Source organism: Stegostoma tigrinum, chromosome 38 (genome assembly GCF_030684315.1).
Source record: "Stegostoma tigrinum isolate sSteTig4 chromosome 38, sSteTig4.hap1, whole genome shotgun sequence".
Taxonomy (NCBI): Eukaryota; Metazoa; Chordata; class Chondrichthyes; order Orectolobiformes; family Stegostomatidae; genus Stegostoma; species Stegostoma tigrinum.
This window is the reverse complement of record NC_081391.1, coordinates 16,754,349-16,776,640: the sequence shown is the minus strand read 5'-3', so window position 1 is coordinate 16,776,640 and position 22,292 is coordinate 16,754,349. Positions and strand designations below refer to the sequence as shown.

At 43.0% G+C, this 22,292-nt stretch overlaps 1 protein-coding gene across 7 annotated transcripts in view; it reads left to right on the top strand.

Moving 5' to 3' along the window:
* lrrc4ba (leucine rich repeat containing 4Ba) overlaps positions 1–20,081 on the top strand; it is a 179,149-nt gene extending 159,068 nt beyond the window's left edge. For all 7 annotated transcript variants that reach the window (XM_048521533.2, XM_059640580.1, XM_048521538.2 and 4 more), the window contains one exon: positions 15,679–20,081. In XM_048521533.2, coding sequence (XP_048377490.1) covers positions 15,729–17,690 — 1,962 coding nt within the window. In that variant the 5' untranslated portion in view covers positions 15,679–15,728 and the 3' untranslated portion in view covers positions 17,691–20,081. The remainder of the gene's footprint in view (positions 1–15,678) is intronic.
* The last annotated feature ends 2,211 nt before the right edge of the window (positions 20,082–22,292 follow it).

The window sequence follows — 22,292 nt, the reverse complement described above, 5'->3', positions numbered from 1 at the left end:
CACCAAGGTTTCAAATAAAACAAGCAGTTACTCTGGGATATTAGACAAGAATCAACATCAAGTCAGATGAGGATAGCTGATGGTCAAAGTAGGTTTCAGGAATGTTTGTGAGAAGGTGAGAGAGTTGCTAAAAAATTACAGAACTTTGGAGCTGGGCAGCTGTGAGTAAGGCCAATGTGGTAAAGCAATGAAAATCTGGTGTGCAAGAGGCTGGAATTGAAGGAACACAGATCTATCAGAGCAAGTTATGGGACTGTTTGAGATTACAGAAATCAAGATGAGTAAGACTACAGAGGATTTAATAACAAGAAAGAGAAATTTACAATTAAGAGTAATGCAGCAAAGATAGGTAAATGGAATTCAGGTATGTCTCAGACATGACCTCCTGGAGCCTGCTTGAAGGTCTAGTCAGAAAGAATGAAGGGCAGCACCAACAGTACAGCCAGAACAAGCCACATGGTGCTGGCCTGAGCACAGATAGACGACAACAAACTATAGGCAGCATCACTCTCCGATTATTCTCACTGCCTCTTTATGTCCTCCTTCTGGCTAGCTCCTGATCACAAGTACACTATAGGTATCGTTAGCAAAGGGCTGCTGACAGCTAGATGCTTACCCGATAGAATCACGTTATAGCCAACACAAGTTCATGTTTTAGAAATAGCGTTTGCCTATTCGTCAATTGGTTATAGCCAATCGCATTACTAGAACACACGTTAGAGCAAAACCCCCAGTAGTTTTCCACAGGGATTGGTGTTGGGACTTGAGCTTTTTCTGATTTATATAAATAATTTGGAGATGGGTATTGAGGGCAGAATCTCTAAATTTGTAGACGATACTAAGCAAGGGGAAACAGTGAATTGTCAGGATGCTGAGCAACTTCAGTGGGACATTGACAGGTTGGCCAAATGGGCAGACACCTGGCAGGTGAAATTCAATGCGGAGAAATGTCAGTAACGCACATTGTCTCTCCATGTTTCTTCTACCAAAGGTATAATTTTGATGCAAGTACATGGGTAATTCTCTGAAAATGGCCAGGCCGGTTAAACAGTTGTTAAGAAGGCTTAAAGGATCATTGAATCTGTAAAAAGAAGCATAGAGTCTAAAGGCAAGCAAGTGATGCTACATGTGTACTAAATCATTGGTGAGACCACATTTGGAGTATTATGCGTTCTGTTCTGGACACCTTTTTTAAGGAAGGATGTTAAAGCCCTAGAGAGAGTGCAAATGAGATTTACTAAAATGATAACAGGAATAAAGGATTTTGGATACAAGGTAAGATTAGAAAGATTGAGCTTGTTCTTCTTGGAATAGAGACAATTAAGAAGTGATATTTTTGAGGTGTTCAAAATTATGAACAATTTCCACAAGGTAAAGAAGGATATTCTATCGCAAATAAGTAGTATGTTATTAACTGGGGGCACAAGTTCAAGATTGTCAGCAAGAGTGTTAGGAGTGAGATGAGGAGAAACTTTCTTTACCTTGTGAGTTGTTAGGATCAATCAATATTGGGATAGTCAGCCTGGATTTGTGCACGGGAAGTCATGTCTGCTGAATCTTGTAGAGTTGTTTGAAGAGGTAGAGGTAACCAAGAGTATGGATGAGAGTAGTTGATGTTGCCTATATGCATTTTAGTAAGGCCTTCATTCAGGTCCCACACAGTAGGCAAGTCATAAAAGTGAGGTTGCATGGGATCCAGGGAGAACTAGCTAATTGGAATCAAAATTGGCTCAATGGTAGGAAGCAGAGGGTGATGGTTAAAGGTTGTTTCTTCGACCGGAGGCCTGTGACTAGTGGTGTGCCAGAGGGGTCAGTGCTGGGACCTTTTGTGATTTGTTATTAACATAAATGATCTGGATGTGAATGTAAAAGGCATGATTCCTAAGTTTGCAAATGAGTCAAAATTGGCAGGTATTATGGATATTGAAGAAGGTTACCAAAAATTACAGAGGGATATAGGAGTTGGGATGTCATGTTGAGGTTGTACAGGATATTGGTGAGGCCACTTGTGGTATGCACTTCTAGCTGCCCTGTTGTAGGAAGGACATTATTAAACTGGAAAGGGTTTTCAAAAAAATTTCCAAGATGTTGCCAGGAATGGAGGGTTTGAGATATAAAAATAGACTGAAAAGATTTGGAGTTTTTTCCACGGAAGCATAGGCGGTTTAGGGGTGACCCATATTAAGGTTTATGAAATCATGAGGAACATTGAAAAGGTGACTGACAAGGGTCTTCCCTAGGTGGGGGAACCTTCCAAATCCATGACCCGTACCACCCTGTGGGATAATGACAGCAGACACATGGGAACACTATCACCTTCAGGTTTTCCTTTAAGGCACACCATTCTCATTTAGAAATGTGTTACCATTCACTCATCTATTGCTGGGTCAAAATCCTCGAACTCCAATAACAGCACTTTGGGTGTACCAACACCACACAGACTTCAGCAGTTCAAGATGGCTGTTCATTACCTTCTTCTCAAGGGCAAATAAAAATGGGCAATGATTGCCGTCCAGTTAGTGACACACACATGCTCTGAATTAGAAAAATGAACAGTTTTTAACCCAGTGGAAGGGCTGTAGTTTGTGAAGGCTCCAAGCTGAGAGAATTTGTATACACGTTTTCAAGTTGTCAGAACTGGAAAGGAATGGTAAGCTGTCTCAACAATCTTGAAGGAAGTTTTGAGAAGATTTGTAGCTCAGGTTGATGTTCTGGATGTGAGATTGCTCACTGAGCTGGAAGGTTAGTTTTCAGATGTTTTGTCACCATTCTAGGTAACATCATCAGTGAGCCTCCGACGAAGCGCTGGTGTTGTGTCTCGCTTTCTATTTATCTGGTTAGGTTTCCTTGGGTTGGTGATGTCATTTCCTGCGTTGGTGATGTCATTTCCTGTTCTTTTTCTCAGGGGATGGTAGATTGGCTCCAAATCAATGTGTTTGTTGATGGAGTTCCGGTTGGAATGCCATGCTTCTAGGAATTCTCGTGCGTGTCTCTGTTTGGCTTGTCCTAGGATGGATGTGTTGTCCCAATCAAAGTGGCGTCCTTCCTCATCTGTATGTAAGGAGACGAGTGATAGTGGGTCATGTCGTTTTGTGGCTAGTTGATGTTCATGTATCCTGGTGGCTAGCTTTCTGCCTGTTTGTCCAATGTAGTGTTTGTCACAGTTCTTGCAAGGTATTTTGTAGATGACGTTCGTTTTGTTTGTTGTCTGTATAGGGTCTTTTAAGTTCATTAGCTGCTGTTTTAGTGTGTTGGTGGGTTTGTGGGCTACCCTGATGCCAAGAGGTCCAAGTAGTCTGGCAGTCATTTCGGAAATGTCTTTGATGTAGGGGAGAGTGTTTATGGTTTCTGGGCCCGTTTTGTCTGTTTGTTTGGGTTTGTTGCTGAGGAATCGGCGGACTGTGTTCATAGGGTACCCATTCTTTTTGAACACGTTGTATAGGTGATTTTCTTCTGCTCGTCGTCACTCCTCTATGCTGCAGTGTGTGGTGGCTCGTTGGAATAATGTTCTAATGCAGCTTCGTTTGTGGGTGTTGGGATGGTTGCTCCTGTAGTTCAGTATTTGGTCCGTATGTGGTGTTTTCCTGTAGACGCTGGTTTGAAGTTCCCCATTGGCTGTTCGCTCTACTGTGACATCTAGGAATGGTAGTTTGTTGTTGTTTTCCTCCTCTTTTGTGAATGTTATGCCAGTAAGGGTATTATTGATGGTCTTGAAGGTTTCCTCTAATTTGTTTTGTTTAGTGATGACAAAGGTATCAACCACATAGCAGACCCAAAGTTTGGGTTGGATGATTGGCAGAGCTGTTTGTTCGAGTCTCTGCATTACTGCCTCTGCTAAGAACCTTGATATCGGAGATCCCATGGGTGTACCGTTGGTTTGTCTGTAGGTTTTGTTAGTTCATCTAGACCCATCCCTCTATAACTCACACACCCCTGAATACTACATGCAATTTAGCATGGCCAATCCACCTAGCCTGCACATCTTTGGACTGTGGGAGGAAACCGAAGCACCTGGAGGAAACCCACGCAGACATGGGGAGGACGTGCAAACTCCACACAGACAATCGCCCTAGGATGGAATCGAACCTGGGTCCCTGGTGCTGTGAGGTTGCAGTGCTAACCACTGAGACACCGTGTTTAAATAAGAAATTAAAGAGTTGACATGGGAGTGATATTTCTCTGTGACTGACTATCTGTAAGCATATTGCTGGGAAACAGGTTGAAATTCTGTTTTGATCTTCATGATACAATCTTTCAAAAGTATCATATACAATCATACAGTAGTACAGCAAGGAAACTTAAGTCTTTGATCCAACCAGTCCAAGCTGATCATAATCCCAAAACCAAAATAGTTAGCTGTGCTTGGCCTATATCCATACAAACATTTCCTATTCATGAAGTTATCTAAATGTCTTTCAAACATTGTAACTGTACCTACATCCACAACTTTCTCTGGAAGTTCATTCCACATACAAGCCACTCTGTGCAAAAAAAGTTGCCCCCTCGAGTGGTTTGTATGTGGAATGAACTTCCAGAGAAAGTTGTGGATGTAGGTACAGTTACAATGTTTGAAAGACATTTAGATAACTTCATGAATAGGAAATGTTTGTACGGATATAGGCCAAGCACAGCTAACTATTTTGGTTTTGGGATTACGGGCAGCGTGGACTGGTGGGATCAAAGGCTTAGTTTCCATACTGTACTACTGTATGATTGTATATGACACTTTTGAAAGATTGTATCATGAAGATCAAAACAGAATTTCAACCTGTTTCCCAGCAATATGCTTACAGATAAGCAATCACAGAGAAATATCACTCCCACGTCAACTCTTTAATTTCTTACTTAACCACGGTTGCTCAGTGGTTAGCACTGCTGCCTCACAGCGCCAGGGACCTGGATTTGATTCCACCTTCTGGCGACTGTCTGTATGGAGTTTATACATTCTCCCCATGTCTGTGTGAGTTGCCTCCCACAGTCCAAAGATGTGCAGGCTGAGTGGATTGGCCATGCTAAATTCCCGCAGTGTTCAGGGGTGTGTGGGTTATCGGGGGATGGGTCTAGGTGGGATATATCAAGGGGCGGTGTGGACTTGTGGGGCCAAAGGGCCTGTTTCCACACTGTAGGGAATCTAGTCTAATCAGCACTGTCCAGGCTTCCTTCAGGATTGTTGAGACAGCTTACCATTCCTTTCTAGTTCTGACAACTTGAAAACGTGTATACAAATTCTCTCAGCTTGGAGCCTTCACAAACTACAGCCCTTCCACTGGGTTAAAAACTGTTCATTTTTCTAATTCAGAGCATGTGTGTGTCACTAACTGGATGGCAATCATTGCCCATTTTTATTTGCCCTTGAGAAGAAGGTAATGAACAGCCATCTTGAACTGCTGAAGTCTGTGTGGTGTTGGTACACCCAAAGTGCTGTTATTGGAGTTCGAGGATTTTGACCCAGCAATAGACGAGTGAATGGTAACACATTTCTAAATGAGAATGATGTGCCTTAAAGGAAAACCTGAAGGTGATAGTGTTCCCATGTGTCTGCTGCCATTATTCCACAGGGTGGTACGGGTCATGGATTTGGAAGGTTCAGTGTCCTGATCTGAAAATTTTCTTCTTTTAAGAGGAAACCTGTTCTCTGAACTGACCTAATTCATATGAACTGAGGCTGAACTAAATGAAAGGCACCTGTTTTTCCGAGTGTCTTAAACTTAGTAGAACCAACATTCCATCAATTAAAACCACGCATGTCCTCCTGCTAGACACATAAGGTGGCTCAGTGGTTTGCACTGCTGCCTCACAGCACCGGGGACCTGAGTTTGATTCCACCTTCTGGCGACTGTCTGTATGGAGTTTGTACATTCTCCCCATGTCTGTGAGTTTCCTCCCAGATGCTCCGGTTTCCTCCCACAGTCCAAAGATGTGCAGGCTGAGTGGATTGGCCATGCTAAATTGCCCGTAGTGTTCAGCAATGTGTAGATTGTGGGGTGGGTCTGGTGGGATGCTCTGAGGGTTGGTGTGGACTTATTGGACCAAAGGACCTGCTTCCACACTAGAGATTCTTTGATAACAAAACTACATGCTTCTGTGAAAATGATAGGCCATTGTTCCAATGACTTTATGACCTCCCAAAAGTTACATTTATAGAACTGAAACTAAAATCCACTTCCTTCTATTTTGAACATTCAAGTTTACACATAATTAGATAAGCCTTCAGCAGAGCAGGGAGAAGCAGCCATTATGCATATTGTAAGTTCCCAAAACGTAAGAAGATTGTTCCTCAGTTCTCGAGAACAAAAGCAGGTATAAACCACCATTACTAATTGGACAAGGAGACAGGTCCCAAACTCACCCCAGCCCAAATAGGGATCAAACTCCATGATGTTCAGCAAGAATCTGATCTATGCTGGCCATTCAAGCCAACTGAGTCAATCCCCACCCCAACTTATTGGGGTGCGAGGAACAGGGAGCGGGCGCAGCTTAACACGTGGCTGCGCAGCTGGTGTAGGAGGGAGGGCTTCAGATATGTAGACAATTGGGATGCCTTCTGGGGAAGGTGGGACCTGTACAAGAAGGACCGGTTGCATCTGAACTGGAAGGGGACCAATGTCCTGGGTGGAAGGTTTGCTCGAGTAGTTCAAGAAGGTTTAAACTAGTATGGCAGGGGGGTGGGAACCTGAGCTGTATACCGGAGGTGAGAGTTGCTGCAGGTGAGGCAGTAGCAAGAGGTAGACCAGCTAGTGGGAAGGATTTTCCTGGGAAGGAACCAAGGGATCAGTTAAAGTGTGTTTGCTTTAACGCAAGGAGTATCAGGAATAAAAGTGATGAACTTAGAGCATGGATCAGTACCTGGAGCTATGATGTTGTGGCCATAACAGAGACATGGGTTTCTCAGGGGCAGGAATGGTTGCTGGATGTTCCAGGGTTTAGAGCATCTAAAAAGAATAGGGAGGGGGGAAAAAGAGGAGCGGGTGTAGCACTACTAATCAGAGAGGGTATCACAGCTACAGAAGCTTCCATTGTTGAGGAAGATTTACCGAGTCAGTGTGGGTGGATATTAGGAACAGCAAGGGAGTAGTCACCTCGTTAGGGGTTTACTACAGGCCCCCCAATAGCAGCGGGGAGATTGAAGAAAGCATAGGTCGGCAGATTTTGGAGAAGTGCGGACGTAGTAGGGTTGTTGTAATGGGTGACTTTAACTTTCCCAATATTGATTGGAACCTCCTTCGAGCAGAAGATTTGAATGGAGCTGTTTTTGTAAGGTGTGTTCAGGAGGGTTTCCTAACTCAGTACGTTGACAGGCCGACGAGGGGAGAGGCCATTCTAGACTTGGTGCTCGGAAACAAGCCGGGTCAGGTATCAGATCTTGTGGTGGGAGAGTATTTTGGTGATAGTGACCATAACTGCCTCACATTCTACATAGCTATGGAGAAGGAGAGGATTAGGCAAAATGGGAGGATATTTAATTGGGGAAGAGGAAGCTATGATGCGATTAGACATGAGTTAGGAAGCATGGACTGGGAGCAATTGTTCCATGGTAAAGGCACTATAGACATGTGGAGACTGTTTAAGGAACAGTTGTTGCGAGTGATGAATAAATATGTCCCTCTGAGACAGGCAAGGAGTAAGATAAAGGAACCTTGGATGACGAGAGCGGTGGAGCTTCTCGTCAAAAGGAAGAAGGTAGCTTACATAAGGTGGAGGAAGCTAGGGTCAAGCTCAGCTCTAGAGGATTACAGGCAGGCGAGGAAAGAGCTCAAAAATGGCCTGAGGAGAGCCAGGAGGGGGCACGAGAAAGGCTTGGCAGAACGGATTAGGGAGAATACAAAGGCATTTTACACTTATGTGAGGAATAAGAGAATGGTCAAAGAAAGAGTAGGGCCGATCAGGGATAGTATAGGGAACTTGTGTGTGGAGTCTGAGGAGGTAGGGGAAGCCCTAAATGAGTTTTTTGCTTCTGTCTTTACGAAAGAAAATAACTTTGTAGTGAATGAAACCTTTGAAGAGCAGGTGTGCATGCTGAAATGGATCAAGATAGAGGAAGCTGATGTGCTGAAAATTTTGTCAAACATTAAGATTGACAAGTCGCCAGGCCCGGACCAGATTTGTCCTCGGCCGCTTTGGGAAACGAGAAATGCAATTGCTTCGCCACTTGCGAAGATCTTTGCATCCTCGATCTCCACTGGAGTCATACCTGAGGACTGGAGAGAGGCAAATGTAATTCCTCTCTTCAAGAAAGGAAATAGGGAAATCCCCGGCAATTACAGACCAGTAAGTCTCACGTCTGTCATCTGCAAGGTGTTAGAAAGGATTCTGAGGGATAGGATTTATGACCATCTGGAAGAGCATGGCTTGATTAAATGCAGTCAACACGGCTTTGTGAGGGGCAGGTTATGCCTCACAAACCTTATCGAGTTCTTTGAGGATGTGACTAGAAAAGTTGATGAGGGTCGAGCTGTGGATGTGGTGTATATGGACTTCAGCAAGGCATTTGATAAGGTTCCCCATGGTAGGCTTATTCAGAAGGTCAGGAGGAATGGGATACAGGGGAACTTAGCTGTCTGGATACAGAATTGGCTGGCCAACAGAAGACAGCGAGTGGTAGTAGAAGGAAAATATTCTGCCTGGAAGTCAGTGGTGAGTGGTGTTCCACCGGGCTCTGTCCTTGGGCCTCTACTGTTTGTAATTTTTATTAATGACTTGGATGAGGGGATTGAAGGATGGGTCAACAAGTTTGCAGACGACACGAAGGTTGGAGGTGTCGTTGACAGTATAGACGGCTGTTGTAGGCTGCAGCGGGACATTGACAGGATGCAGAGATGGGCTGAGAGGTGGCAGATGGAGTTCAACCTGGATAAATGCGAGGTGATGCATTTTGGAACGTTGAATTTGAAAGCTGAATACAGGATTAAGGATAGGATTCTTGGCAGTGTGGAGGAACAGAGGGATCTTGGCGTGCAGATACATAGATCCCTTAAAATGGCCACCCAAGTGGACAGGGTTGTTAAGAAAGCATATGGTGTTTTGGCTTTCATTAACAGGGGGATTGAGTTTAAGAGTCGTGAGATCTTGTTGCAGCTCTATAAAACTTTGGTTAGACCGCACTTGGAATACTGTGTCCAGTTCTGGTCGCCCTATTATAGGAATGATGTGGATGCTTTGGAGAGGGTTCAGAGGAGGTTTACCAGGATGCTGCCTGGACTGGAGGGCTTATCTTATGAAGAGAGGTTGACTGGGCTCGGACTCTTTTCATTGGAGAAAAGGAGGAGGAGAGGGGGCGTAATTAAGGTATACAAGATAATGAGAGACATAGATAGAGTTGATAGCCAGAGACTATTTCCCAAGGCAGAAAAGGCTAACACGAGGGGTCATACTTTTAAGCTGGTTGGAGGAAAGTATAGAGGGGATGTCAGAGGCGGGTTCTTTACACAGAGAGTTGTGAGAGCATGGAATGCGTTGCCAGCAGCAGTTGTGGAAGCAAGGTCATTGGGGACATTTAAGAGACTGCTGGACATGCATATGGTCACAGAAATTTGAGGGTGCATACATGAGGATCAATGGTCGGCACAACATCGTGGGCTGAAGGGCCTGTTCTGTGCTGTACTGTTCTATGTTCTAACTTTGAGTTCAGGTTACCATGGAAACATATATTTGTTCAAGTACATTGCAGCCAGAGGTATAGCCAGAGATTGTAGAAGCTCCAAAATTGGTTGCATTGGGGTTGTTATCTGACCTGTTCAGCCGCAATATGAACACAATTTCCTTGGCCGTCAAGCCCTAGGGTGGAACTTCAACAAGCAGCCTCTGGCTCAGAGAAAGGCATGTTAAACATGGTGCTATTAAATCTCCTTATTAATGTGATCCAAACCAGATTATCTGTTTAGTTAATTATTAATTGATTGAAGGCCACCATAAGCTACCACTGAGACCAAGTTGAAATGTTTAGCTATATTGACTGAGGGATAAGGGTTGGCCAAGACGCTGGGGGAAGATCCCTGCTCTTCAGGTAATGTGTCGGATTTTCTAATTAAAAATGAGAGAGCAGAGGCAGTTTAATTCTTAATCCAAATGATAACAGCCTCCCAAACATCAATCTGTATAAGCTTCTGGAAGGGTGTCTTGGATCACAGAGTGTATCCAAGTGGCTCTTTTCACATTCAGTTAAATGTAACTAAAGCTCAACAACAGCAATTTGCTTATAGATAAACATTATTGAGTAATGGGGGAGGCAAACATTCGTGATATTACCTTTGGACTGTTAATCCAGAGACCAAGATAACATTCTGGGTTTGAATTCCACCATGGCAAATGGCATTTGAATTCAGTGAAAAATGTCTGGAATTAGGAGTCTTGTGATGACCATGAATCTGTTTCCTATTGTCAGAAAAACCCATCTGGTTCACTAATGTCCTTTAGGGAAGGAAACTGCCATCATTACTTGGTCTGGCCTACATGTGACTCCAGAACCACAGCAATCTGGTTGACTCTCAACCGCCACCTGGGCAATAAATGCTGCCTAAAAGCAATGCCTTCATCCGACAAATGAATAAAAGAAAATAAAAGACACAAAAGGAACATTATTAAGTAAATAGAAAGAATGAAAAAGGGAGGAAAGAAACAGTAAGCCTCACACCATTCTGCATATCGGACAGCCCTCAAACGACATCTCGTCTGGAGACTGAGGTTGGTACTGCCACCATTCACGATCCTGGTCCAAGGTGAACTCCAGCAACTTGGAACAAAACTCACTCTCTTATATGGTGTAATGAACAGCCAGGCACAGAAAGAACAGCTACAGAAAAACATATTGATTGTGCTGGCTTCTGCACATACAGGAAGGTCATACAGCTGTCAAATATCGTCAATAAGTTTAGCCTTTCAACCCATCCTATACAGGGGGCATTTGAACTCTCAGCCTCCTGACTCAGATCAGAGTGCCACCCAATGAGTTATAGCTGATTCCACACACCTTCGAATATGATAAAAATACATATTAATTACAGAAATTCTTTATATACATTCAAAACATGATGAGAAAGGGAAATGCAATTGTATTTAGTATAAACTACAGTCTGACAGTGATTAGAAGAAAAACTGCTAACAGATGGAAAAGGCATTCTTGGTTAAATAATGCATGTTTATCTCTATTTTAATATTAAAAAGGAACAATTTCTGTACAAATCAAGAGGTCGACAACATTAGAACACTCTTGGGTTCCCCCACGACTTACCAACATGTTAATTTTCAGTTGCATAGGGCCTTAAACTTAGTAAAATGTTCCAAGTTACTTAAAGCTTGCATTTGTGGGGAATGCAACTGCTAGGTGGAACACTGCAATCCATAAATGCAAAGTATAAGAAAACTACAATTGGTTAAATGTGCCAAAAATGACCATCTCTTATGCCGGAACTAATTCCAAGTAGTCAACAATAACTAGGCCACAACAATTTCTTACGTTAAATTTTAACTGTTGTAAGATTCAGTAAAACACAATAATATTTACAACCAGTCCGTAAATTTCTATGTAAATTGACATTTCTTGTGACCGTTGAATAGCCTGATCACATACAGTGCAACATTGTCAGACAATTAATAAGCATTCTCCTCACTTAAACCAGGGACTCCTACGAAAGGTTTTACTGATTAGTTTTAATCGTTATTGTCTTTTCCGATTTTTACGTTGGGAAAATAATCTTTGTTTAACAGGATGCGGGCCAGGTGGATTGTGTATGCTAGGTGGATTACCCATGAGAAATGGGTCCCAGAGTTACAGTGGGCTTAGTCTGGATGGGATGCTCTTTAAAGGGTTGGTGTGGACTCAGTAGGCTGAATGACCTGCTTCCACACTGTAGGCATTAACTCCAAAGGAGCATTATTAAACATAATTTGACACCAAAGAACATAAGATGATATTAGGGCAGATGACCAAAAGCTTTATTAAAGAAGTAGTTTTAGAGCCTTGCAGAAGACAGTCAGATATAAATGTTTCAAAAAGGAATTAGAGTCTTAACAGCTAAAGGCACAGCCACTGATGGTGGAGCAGTGAAAACCAGGAATGCTGAGGAGCAGATTTGAAGAACATAGATATTTAATGGACAAGCATTTAGTTACAGCGTTCATGCAAAATTGGATGGAATTTGTTTCACAAATTGCTGGAAAAATTCCAGAGTTCCATGTAATAAAAATGGAATTTGAATAATTCTGTCACTTTCAATAAGCAAGCCTATCATTTGTAGGCTTGTCTGGTTCATACATGGGGCTTTGCCTAAGAACAAAATAAAAACATACTCTTTTGTGCTCCTAAGATGCTGCTTGGCCTGCTGTGTTCATCCAGCCCTACACTTTGTTATCTAATAAGCCATTTATCCTTTTCTCCTGTACCATTTATTTTTGAGAAAGCCCACATTTATTGTCCATTGATACTGTTCTTAAGTGTTCCTAGTTAAATATAACACAATTTAAGTCTATTTCAATCTCAAAAAGAAATGTCTCCTGTACACACAAAAGAGGTCCGCAATATTAACGGTTTGTCCAGTTAATTCAGAGGATTGTTAAGAGTTGATTACATATAAGCCCACAAAGAGTATGGACAGCAGATTTCCTTCCTTAAAGGACATTGCATAAACTGTGTTAAGAAATTCTGACACTTTTGTAACTTTCACAGATTGCAGATTTTTAAAATTGAATTCAAGTTCTCACGTTGCCCCAGTAGCATTTGGAATATTCACTTTAACTGGATTTTAAAGCCAGGCTTCTTTGGATTCATGGTAGGGCTGTGTTGCAGCTCACCTACAAAGTCTGAGTTGCTGTGGTAACATGCACTTCTATCTGCATGTTCAATTCTAGAGCTATGGTTAGTGATGGTAGGCACTTAAATGTTCTTTTCATTGCAGCTGACTAGAATGTCTTCCACTCTTACAGCCTGCTAAAGGCATGTTGGAAGGATTTGTAGATTGATAGTCTGCCTGTGTTAGGCATGTTATGAACACACATATCTTAACCATCAAGTCCTGGCTGCAGTTTGAACCCAGAGTTTCTGGTTCAAAGGCAGGAATATTACCCACTGCACCAAAGGATCTTTGGATTACTAGTCCAATAACCATAATACTGCAGTGTCTACCAGAAGTTATGTACTAGGGATATTAGCCGAGTCCTAATATTATTAATCTTGTGATCCAGAAGTCTAACACTCCATTGATATGATTTAAAATCCCAGATAAACCGGGATAAATTAAGTTCAATTATATTAATTAAAGTAAAATTAAAAGTCTCCGTAATTATAACCATAAATCTATTTGATGTTGTAAAAACACACTTGTCACACATATCCTCCAGGGATGGAACTCTGCTGTGATTACCCAGTATTATCTACATGTTACTCCTGGTGCACAGCAATTGGTTGACTCTTAGCCACCCTCTGAAATGGTCCTAACAAGCCACTGAGTTGCAGGTAATGCACCGCAATCTGTTCAGGAACATTAAATACTGGACATTCCAAGAACAAACATGAAAAACAAAAAGTTGCAATCAGAGGGAGTTCCAGATGGTTATTCTTAAAACAAGATGTAAAACCCCATGAAACTTCATAAATAAAAGTTTCAAAACTAGGAGCTTTAACCTCTTCTAGAAAGCAACTGAGGTGTTGGTCACTGGAGCAAGTTTCTAAACTTTGATCTTGGTGCCATTTTTGTTCTTAATTCTTTCATGAGATGTGGGCATTGCTGGCAAGGCCAGCATTCTTAATTGCCCCTTGAACTAAGTGGTCTGTGAGGGCTATTTCAGAGGGCAGTTAAGAGTCAACCACATTACTGTGGATCGGTGTGCTTTCAACAAGGCTTTGGTTAATACTGGCAACTATCTTTGACTTTTTAGATTTTGGGATGAACTAAAAATGTGATTATCACAAATATGTGATATGTTGGTTAAGAAAGCACGATGAATACTTAATTTTTTTAGCCAAGGCATAGAATATAAGAGCAGGATAGTTATGCTAGAACTGGTTAGGCCACCAGTGGAATATTTGTGTGCCAATCTAGTCACCATATTATAGAAAGGATGTGATTGAACTAGACAGGGTGCATAAGAGATTTACCAGGATGCTGCCTGTGCTGAAGGGTGAGATAGGCTGGGGTTGTTTTCTTTGGTGCAGTGACAGTTGAGAGATGGAATTGAAAGACGTGTATAAGATTATGAAGAACATAGATAGGATGGTTTGGAAGGTATTTTTTCCATTAGTAGAGGAGTCAACAACCAGTGGCATAATTTGAGGTAAAAGGTATAGGCAAAGACAGGAGTCAAGGAGAATTGGTTTAATTCACAGAGTGGTCAGCATCTGGAACTCCCTGAAAGGGTGGTTCAGTACAAACTTTTCTAACATTTAAGCAGTGGTTAGATATTCGCTTGTATTGTCATTTTCTCCAAGCTCAGGGCCAAAAGCTGGAAAATGGGATTAGTATAGTCAGATCTTTGTTGACCTGTGCAGAGTCCACAGGCTGACTAAGGTTTGAGTCTGTAGCGTAAATGAATTTCCCTGATGGCGCTATTGGCTAGTGCATAAATCAAAAGAAAACTTAATGAAAGAGACAAATTAGTCAAGATTCAATCACTACTTTACTACTGGCTTCAGAGTGATACTAGTGACTAAAAAGGATTAAATTTATGAGCCTTACATTCTGTTGAGTGCAAAGATTAAGGGGTGATCCCAGTGAGATTTTTAAATCAGAGTTAATTGTGTAGATTGAGAAATTGATTCATCTGGTGGAGCAGCCTAGAACAAAAGTGGAGGATAAGTTTGATATTACAGCCAGGCTATTTGGGGTGATATCAAGAAGTACTTCTTCATGCAAAGGATGGTGTACATCTGTAACTCTGCTGTTGTAGCCTCGGAGGAAGTGCAATGTAGATTTACCAGAAGAGTAGCTGGATCCAAGGCTTAAGCTCTTGGGGAGGAGGAACAAATTGGCAGTGGATTTCCTGAAAGGGTAAAGGTGTAAAGATTTCAAGATATTATTGGAAGCAGATAGGTTAGTTCGAGAAAAGCTAATTCCACTAGTTGGAGAGGACGAAAGGACATAACCTAAAAATTAAAGCCAGACCTTTCAGGAGTAAAATTCTATACACAAAAAGATGGTAGAAATTTATGACTGTTTTCTGTGAACAGCAATTTATTGACTGTTAATTTAAAAACTCTGACAGATTGCTGAAATGTTAAAGGGACACGTGGAATTACATCACAAGTCAGTCATGATCTCATTAAGTAGCAGAATATGCAAAGCTTAATTTTTTAGAGAAAGGAATAAGGTTTAGAGATGATTTGATGAAAAACATTTTCACCCAGAGGATGGTAAGGGTCTGGAATGCATGCCTGGGGAGGGTAGTTGACCTCATAATCTTAAAAAGTGCTTGCAGCAGCAATTGAATTCTCATAACATTTGAGACCATGGGCCTAGTGCTGGAAAGTAGGACAACTGTACATTTGTGTATATTTTTGGCAGTACAGACTTGATGGACCAAAGGACCTCTTCTGCACTGTATGATTCCAAGAGGTTTGAGGGGGCTGAATGGCCTCCTCTTGTTCTGCCAACCATAGTACATGCTCTCAGCATAGACAGTGTACAATCTACCATGTTAATATTCCTGCCTTACTGAAGTTCACTTCATTAATGACCCTCTCTGTTTCAGCCCACAGAGAAATCTGGATGGTTTGGTCAAGAATTGTTCATAAATTATGAATGGGAGCGATGATGATGACGATGATGAAGGCACATCACACACAGAGGATGAGATTCAATGTGGGCAGGACTGTTTGCCATCTCGTGTTTTTGACCCTTTGGACTTTGTCACTGCTGACTGGACTGGTCCAGTCTCACATCTGCCCCAAGGGCTGCTCCTGCAGCAACCAATTCAGCAAGGTGATCTGCACAAGGTTTGAGCTGCGGGAGGTTCCTGACAGCATCTCAACCAATACACGCTACCTTAACCTGCAGGAGAACATCATCCAGGTCATCAAGGCGGATACCTTCAAGCAACTGCGGCACCTGGAGATTCTGCAGCTCAGCAAGAATCTGATCCGCCAGGTGGAAGTCGGAGCCTTCAACGGCCTCACCAACCTCAACACACTGGAGCTGTTCGACAATCGGCTCACCACAGTGCCCAGTGCGGCTTTTGAGTATCTGTCGAAGCTCCGGGAACTTTGGCTGAGGAACAATCCCATTGAGAGCATCCCTTCCTACGCCTTCAACCGTGTACCCTCCCTGCGACGCCTAGACCTGGGCGAGCTGAAGAAGCTGGAGTACATTTCGGACGCGGCTTTTGAGGGCCTGATCAACCTGAGGTACCTCAACCTGGGCATGTGCAACCTGGCGGAGATCCCGAACCTCACACCCCTCATTAAACTGGAGGAGCTGGAGTTGTCTGGCAACCGGCTGGAGGTCATCCAGCCCGGATCCTTCCAGGGCCTCACCAACCTGCGCAAGTTGTGGCTGATGCACGCCCAGATCCAATTGATCGAGCGCAATGCCTTTGATGACCTGCAGTCACTGGAGGAGCTCAACCTGTCTCACAACAACCTGACATCACTGCCACATGACCTCTTCACACCTTTGCACCGGCTGGAGAGGGTCCACCTCAACCACAACCCCTGGCATTGTAACTGTGATGTTTTGTGGCTCAGCTGGTGGCTGAAGGAAACAGTGCCCAGCAACACTACCTGCTGTGCCCGCTGCCACTCGCCACCCAACCTGAAGGCCCGCTACATCGGCGAGCTGGACCAGAGTCACTTCACATGCTACGCACCAGTCATTGTGGAGCCACCCACCGACCTCAACGTGACCGAGGGCATGGCGGCTGAGCTCAAGTGCCGGGCGGCCACTTCCATGACCTCTGTCAACTGGATGACCCCCAACGGCACATTAATGACCCATGGCTCATACCGGGTGCGCATCTCAGTGCTGCATGACGGCACGCTCAACTTCACCAATGTGACAGTGCAAGACACAGGCCTGTACACCTGCCTGGTCAGCAATTCAGCCGGCAATGCCACAGCCTCAGCCACACTCAATGTCTCGGCTGTTGACAGCAGCAACAGCTACAGTTACTTCACCACTGTAACAGTGGAGACAGTGGAGGTGGTGGACGAGCCTCGGTCAACTGAACGCGAGCCTGGGCCCACACCATCTGGCCGCTGGGAAACACCTTACTCTACCACCTCCCTCACCCCCCGTAGCACCAAGTCCACCGAGAAGGCCTTCACTGTGCCCATCACCACCGAGGTGACAGACAATATCATGGCCGGCCTGGACGATGTGATGAAGACAACCAAAATTATCATTGGCTGCTTCGTTGCCATCACCTTCTTGGCTGCCGTCATGCTCATCATCTTCTATAAGCTGCGCAAACAGCACCAGCTCCACAAACACCATGGGCAGACCCGCACCATCGAGATCATCAATGTGGAGGACGACATGGCAGAGGCCACACCCGGTGACAGCTGCCTGACTCTCCCAGCTGTTGACCATGAGCACCTCAACCATTACACGGCTTACAAGGCCCACTATAACAACAACACCACCACCACTGGTGGTGGAGGCGGCAGCACCCTGAACTGCACCAAAAATCCACTTCACAACTCTGTGCACGAACCGCTACTCTTTAAATCCAGCTCCAAAGAGAACGTGCAAGAGACGCAGATTTAATAACATGCCTGCCACTTGTCAGTCAACTTGATGCTTAAATGCAAAACTGCAAACAGGAAAAAAAATGGGGAGTGAATAACTGGCTGCAGAACTGAATGCTTTGTTGCACCTCCAAACCCTTACCCTCTACCACAGCTCCTCCACACTCCCAACACCCCCTGCCCCACCAACGTTTATCTTCCCCACCACCATTACCCCAATTACAGTCTAAGACTGTTTCAGCAGATTAAGGTGTGTAGCAGTCCAGTGTAACACTGTATTGTAGCTGTCAATCAGTCCAGTTATTGACTTGTACAGATGGACCCAATAGGGCTGCAATCATTGGCAATGTCACTTTTCTCTCGTTCTGTGTCTCATTGTAAACCCCTTTCTTGGTTCTGTAGCCCTGTCTGGGCTATCATTTTCAGTGTATCCATTAGACCCATTTTCTAAGCTTTGCACTAAGTCATCTGCTGTCTCCCATCAGTTCCATTGTCTTAACTGTACCATCCGGACAGGTAGCCATCTGCAGTGTCCCAGTGGACCCACATTCCTGACTCTTTCATTGGACTGGTAGCCATCTGCAGTGTCCCATCAGTCTCACTTTTCTGACTCTATCATTCAGACTGGCAGCCATTTATGTATCCCATCAGTCCAAGCCAGCAATGTACCACTTTGTCCCATTCTAATAATGACTTTCACGACTCTTCACTCTGGACTGACAGCCATTTGCAATCACCAGTGAATAACCTGGCTGACCTTTCAAATGACCCCGAAGTTCAAAAAGCAAACACACTTCTGACCAAGATTAGTGACATTATCATCACAAGGAACATGAAGCCCTATTGCATCTTATTTTCCATCTGTGGAATGCAAATGAGTCAGAATTTGAAAGGGCCCTATCTCATCCTCTGGTGGTCATTTTGAGGATGCTTCGGGTGAAATGTGACATTGGATGTACTCAAAACCCATGTTGCAGGTGAGGAACCAACATCAGAATTTCTGCGATATGAAGCTACAAATGAACAGTGTCACTAGATTGAATTAATCTCAAAGACTTATTGGGAGATTATTACAAGCAAGGCTTCAATGCAGCTGTGGAGAGAGGCAATGGAACCTCAGGGGGCAGGGGGTCTACAATGAAATTCTTTCAGGAAACACCCAACAACGGACCTCTCGTTGACATTTTGTGGGCTGTCCTCTCTATTCCCCTCCAAGATGTTTAACCAAACAGTCTGTAGGTTTCTGGGATCTGAGGAAGATTCTCAACCAATTAATCTAACTCCCATTTTTACAGATAAACTGTAAGGTCTCAATTTTGACCCTTGTGATTGAGCCAACCCCTCCCTCTTAGCTGGGTGACATTTATGAATGCTTTCTGTGGATGCAAGAGGACATTTTGAAACACCAGCTCTTGAAATTTGATTGTGAAGAAAATACATGACCCTCTCAAAGGAAAGGGGAGGGGGGTGAAGCACGTTTTAAACTCCATTATGACAAAAGGAGGTTATGTCTGACGCAGTTTATTTTTTAATGGTCTAGTGTAATGGGCACTGTCCTGTTCTTCTGTCAACAGCCCCACTCTGTAGGTCAAAACTGAGAAAAGGGAGCAGGGATCGCCATTGCATGCTCCAATGTCTATTCTGTTATAAGCTCAATCCTTTCCTTTACACATGGATCCAATTTCCTAGCCCCAGATCTATCAGTCATTTCTGCAGCACATTTGCCACTCTCTGACTTCTTGTACTTGTCACCTGACTGAGCAAGAGTGGGTAGGGAGTTGGGTCTCATGGGGAGAAGCAAGCCAGCACTTCTCTCTTGCCAAACCCATTTCCATGATTATCGTTGTGTGTTTCCGAACCCTTCCACCTCTTTCTTGATGAGGCAAGTTGAGTGTAGAGCCCAAAGGATTCACAGCAATCATTAAGTTTTAGTTTCTTTAACAGAATTATTCACAAAAGGGTGACGTTAGATGAAGGAAATATTAGCAACGTCAAAGGTACTGAGTTGCTTCTTTTGTGATTCTTAAGTATTTCTAAAGCTTGTTGTGCGGTTCAAATAAGAAAAAGGAAACACAGTTACTTTATCTTTTCGGGTATTATATTTTACTGTGAGATGTAAGGGGTCACAAAAAACTATTCTAGTATGAGAAAGCCCAGTCAAGACTGGCCTGTCCACTCTTGCCAAAGGTCACTGGATGTTCAGTTCCTTTCGAATTCTGGAATTCCAAAACCTTTATCGCTGAGACATAGACACAAGCTCACTCACTCACTCCAAAGGATGATGTGCTCTCACAACAGCATTAAGAAGCCTCAACTGAGATGGTCCTTAAAAGTAAGAAAAGCTCCCTGGTCTACACTGTGGGGCAACAACAGTCGTGAGACCAGTCAAAAGCCTGATACATGGGAGACATAGGGGTGGGTGGGGGGGAAGAGCGGGGAGCGGGGGTGAGGTAGAAGAACCAAGTCCCAGTCAGAAACAAGCAAAGAATAAATGAACAAGAATTTAAATAGCACAGAAATTGGAGGGAAAAAAAATATTAATTTGTACAAGAGGATGTTACATTTTAGCAATAATCCCATCCCATAGTACTGGAGATAATTTTTTTTGATGCAGTCTGATTCCAGTTAAAATGTAAACATGCACTATCTTTAGGACAGGCAAGCAGCTGATACAAGATGTGACGACCCCGGTGCGCTACTAGGGCTTTTTTTTTTGAAGGGACTACAAGGACTGCTGTTGGCCTTGTCAGGTGTTATGCCATTAAGGCCCTGTGGTGAAAGAATCTGTGCTGCAGACTGCTGAAAAAGCATCTCTTGTCACTGCTATGCATCAAAGCTTAGTTCAGTTACCCTTCCAACAGGTGACTTTGCAATTAGCTGTCTCTTCCTTAATTCTCCACCCTATCCCCAACCTTCTGTCCCTTCCTCTCAGTCCTGCGCCTCACCCCACCAAAACAGGCAGGAGTTCCCAAAAGAGGGAGTAACACGTTGAGTGTTTCATGTCCTTTGCACCTTCTAACAACATGTTTTCTCTACATTTCTACTGAATGTCATACATGATGTTAAACTTGAGAAATTTGTACAGAACCATACAACTGTATTCTCTGAATTAAGTAAAAAAAAGAAAAAATGTTTGTCAGTGGAGACATACTGCTGTTATTGACCAGCTGTTACTTTTACAAGTGTTATGTTATAGATTGAAAGGGTTTTTGATTAAATTTAATACCCAAACCTCTTCTTTGATTTTCCAAGATGGCCTCTGTCTCCCAGAATGCAGTGCCAGCTTATAAGGCAGCAATAAATTCATGCCAAATCAATGCCTAAATAAGATACCCAAAAGGACTAATTTATTTTTAAAAATACAAATAAGCAAGGGTTACTGTAATTTATAACAATGTAAAGTATTCACTACTGTCATATTGGGCAATACATTTTATAAAGTAGTTAGTTATTCGTGACTTTCCACAATGGGCTTCTTTACTTCCACAGAATGTAACAAAACACAATTCACAATATCCAGTTTAATAATCAGTAATCCAATGCAGTCATTTCCATTTTGCAGTTATTATATAAATTGGCCTTCACAGTATAGGTTGAGGATAAATTACCAACAAAACAGGGAAAATCAAATTGAGGAAATTACCAGATTTAATATAAATAAACAACATGGTTATGGAGAAAATAATGAAACTAAAGATTGATGAATCTTCAAGATCCAATGGTTTCAGTTCTAAGATATTAGAAGAAGTGACAAAAGTGTATACTTTTTAATCATGAACTTCCAAAACACCCTTCATTCAGGAACTGTTTCCTTAGATTGAAAAATTCCCAATGTTGCTTCTACTGTTATAATTGATTCCATAAGTAAGAAGTACTTGTTGAATAATCCTAGTGTGCTAATAGCTGTACTATAACCAAAATAAGATAACTGGTCAAATTCATAATGTGATTCATTTAGAAGAAGCAATGTATATTCATATGCTGGGGCACATTCTCTGCAAACAAAAGGAATTTCATCAAGTTTTACATCTTTTTTGAATTACCCAGGAGTCTGATGAGCTTTTATAGTCATAAAGCTGTACAGCAAAGAAATAGACCCTTCGGTCCAACTCATCCATGCCAATCAGATATCCTAAATTAATTGAGTACCATTTGCCAGCATTTGGCCCACACCCCTCTAAGCCCTTTCTATTCATGCACCCATTCAGATGCTTTTTAAATGTTGCAATTGGACCCATCTCCACCACTTCCTCTGGCAGTTCATTGCATCTACGCACCACCCTCTGCATAAAAGATTTTGCCTTTAAGTCCCTTTTAAATCTTGCCCTTTTACTGTAAACATATGCCTCCTAGTTTTGGACTCCCTTACCCTGGGGAAAAGACTTTGACTATTCACCCTATCGATGACCCTCCTGATTTTATAAACCTCCATAAGGTCACCGCTCAGGCTCCGAAGCTCCATGGTGAATTGTCCCAGCCTGTTCAGCCTCTCACTATAGCTCAAACCCTCCAACCCTGGCAATATCCTTGTAAATCTTTTCTGAAACCTTTCAAGTTGGGCATCTTTCCTATAGCAGGGAGACCAGAATTGAATGCAGTATTCCTGAAGTGACCTAACCAA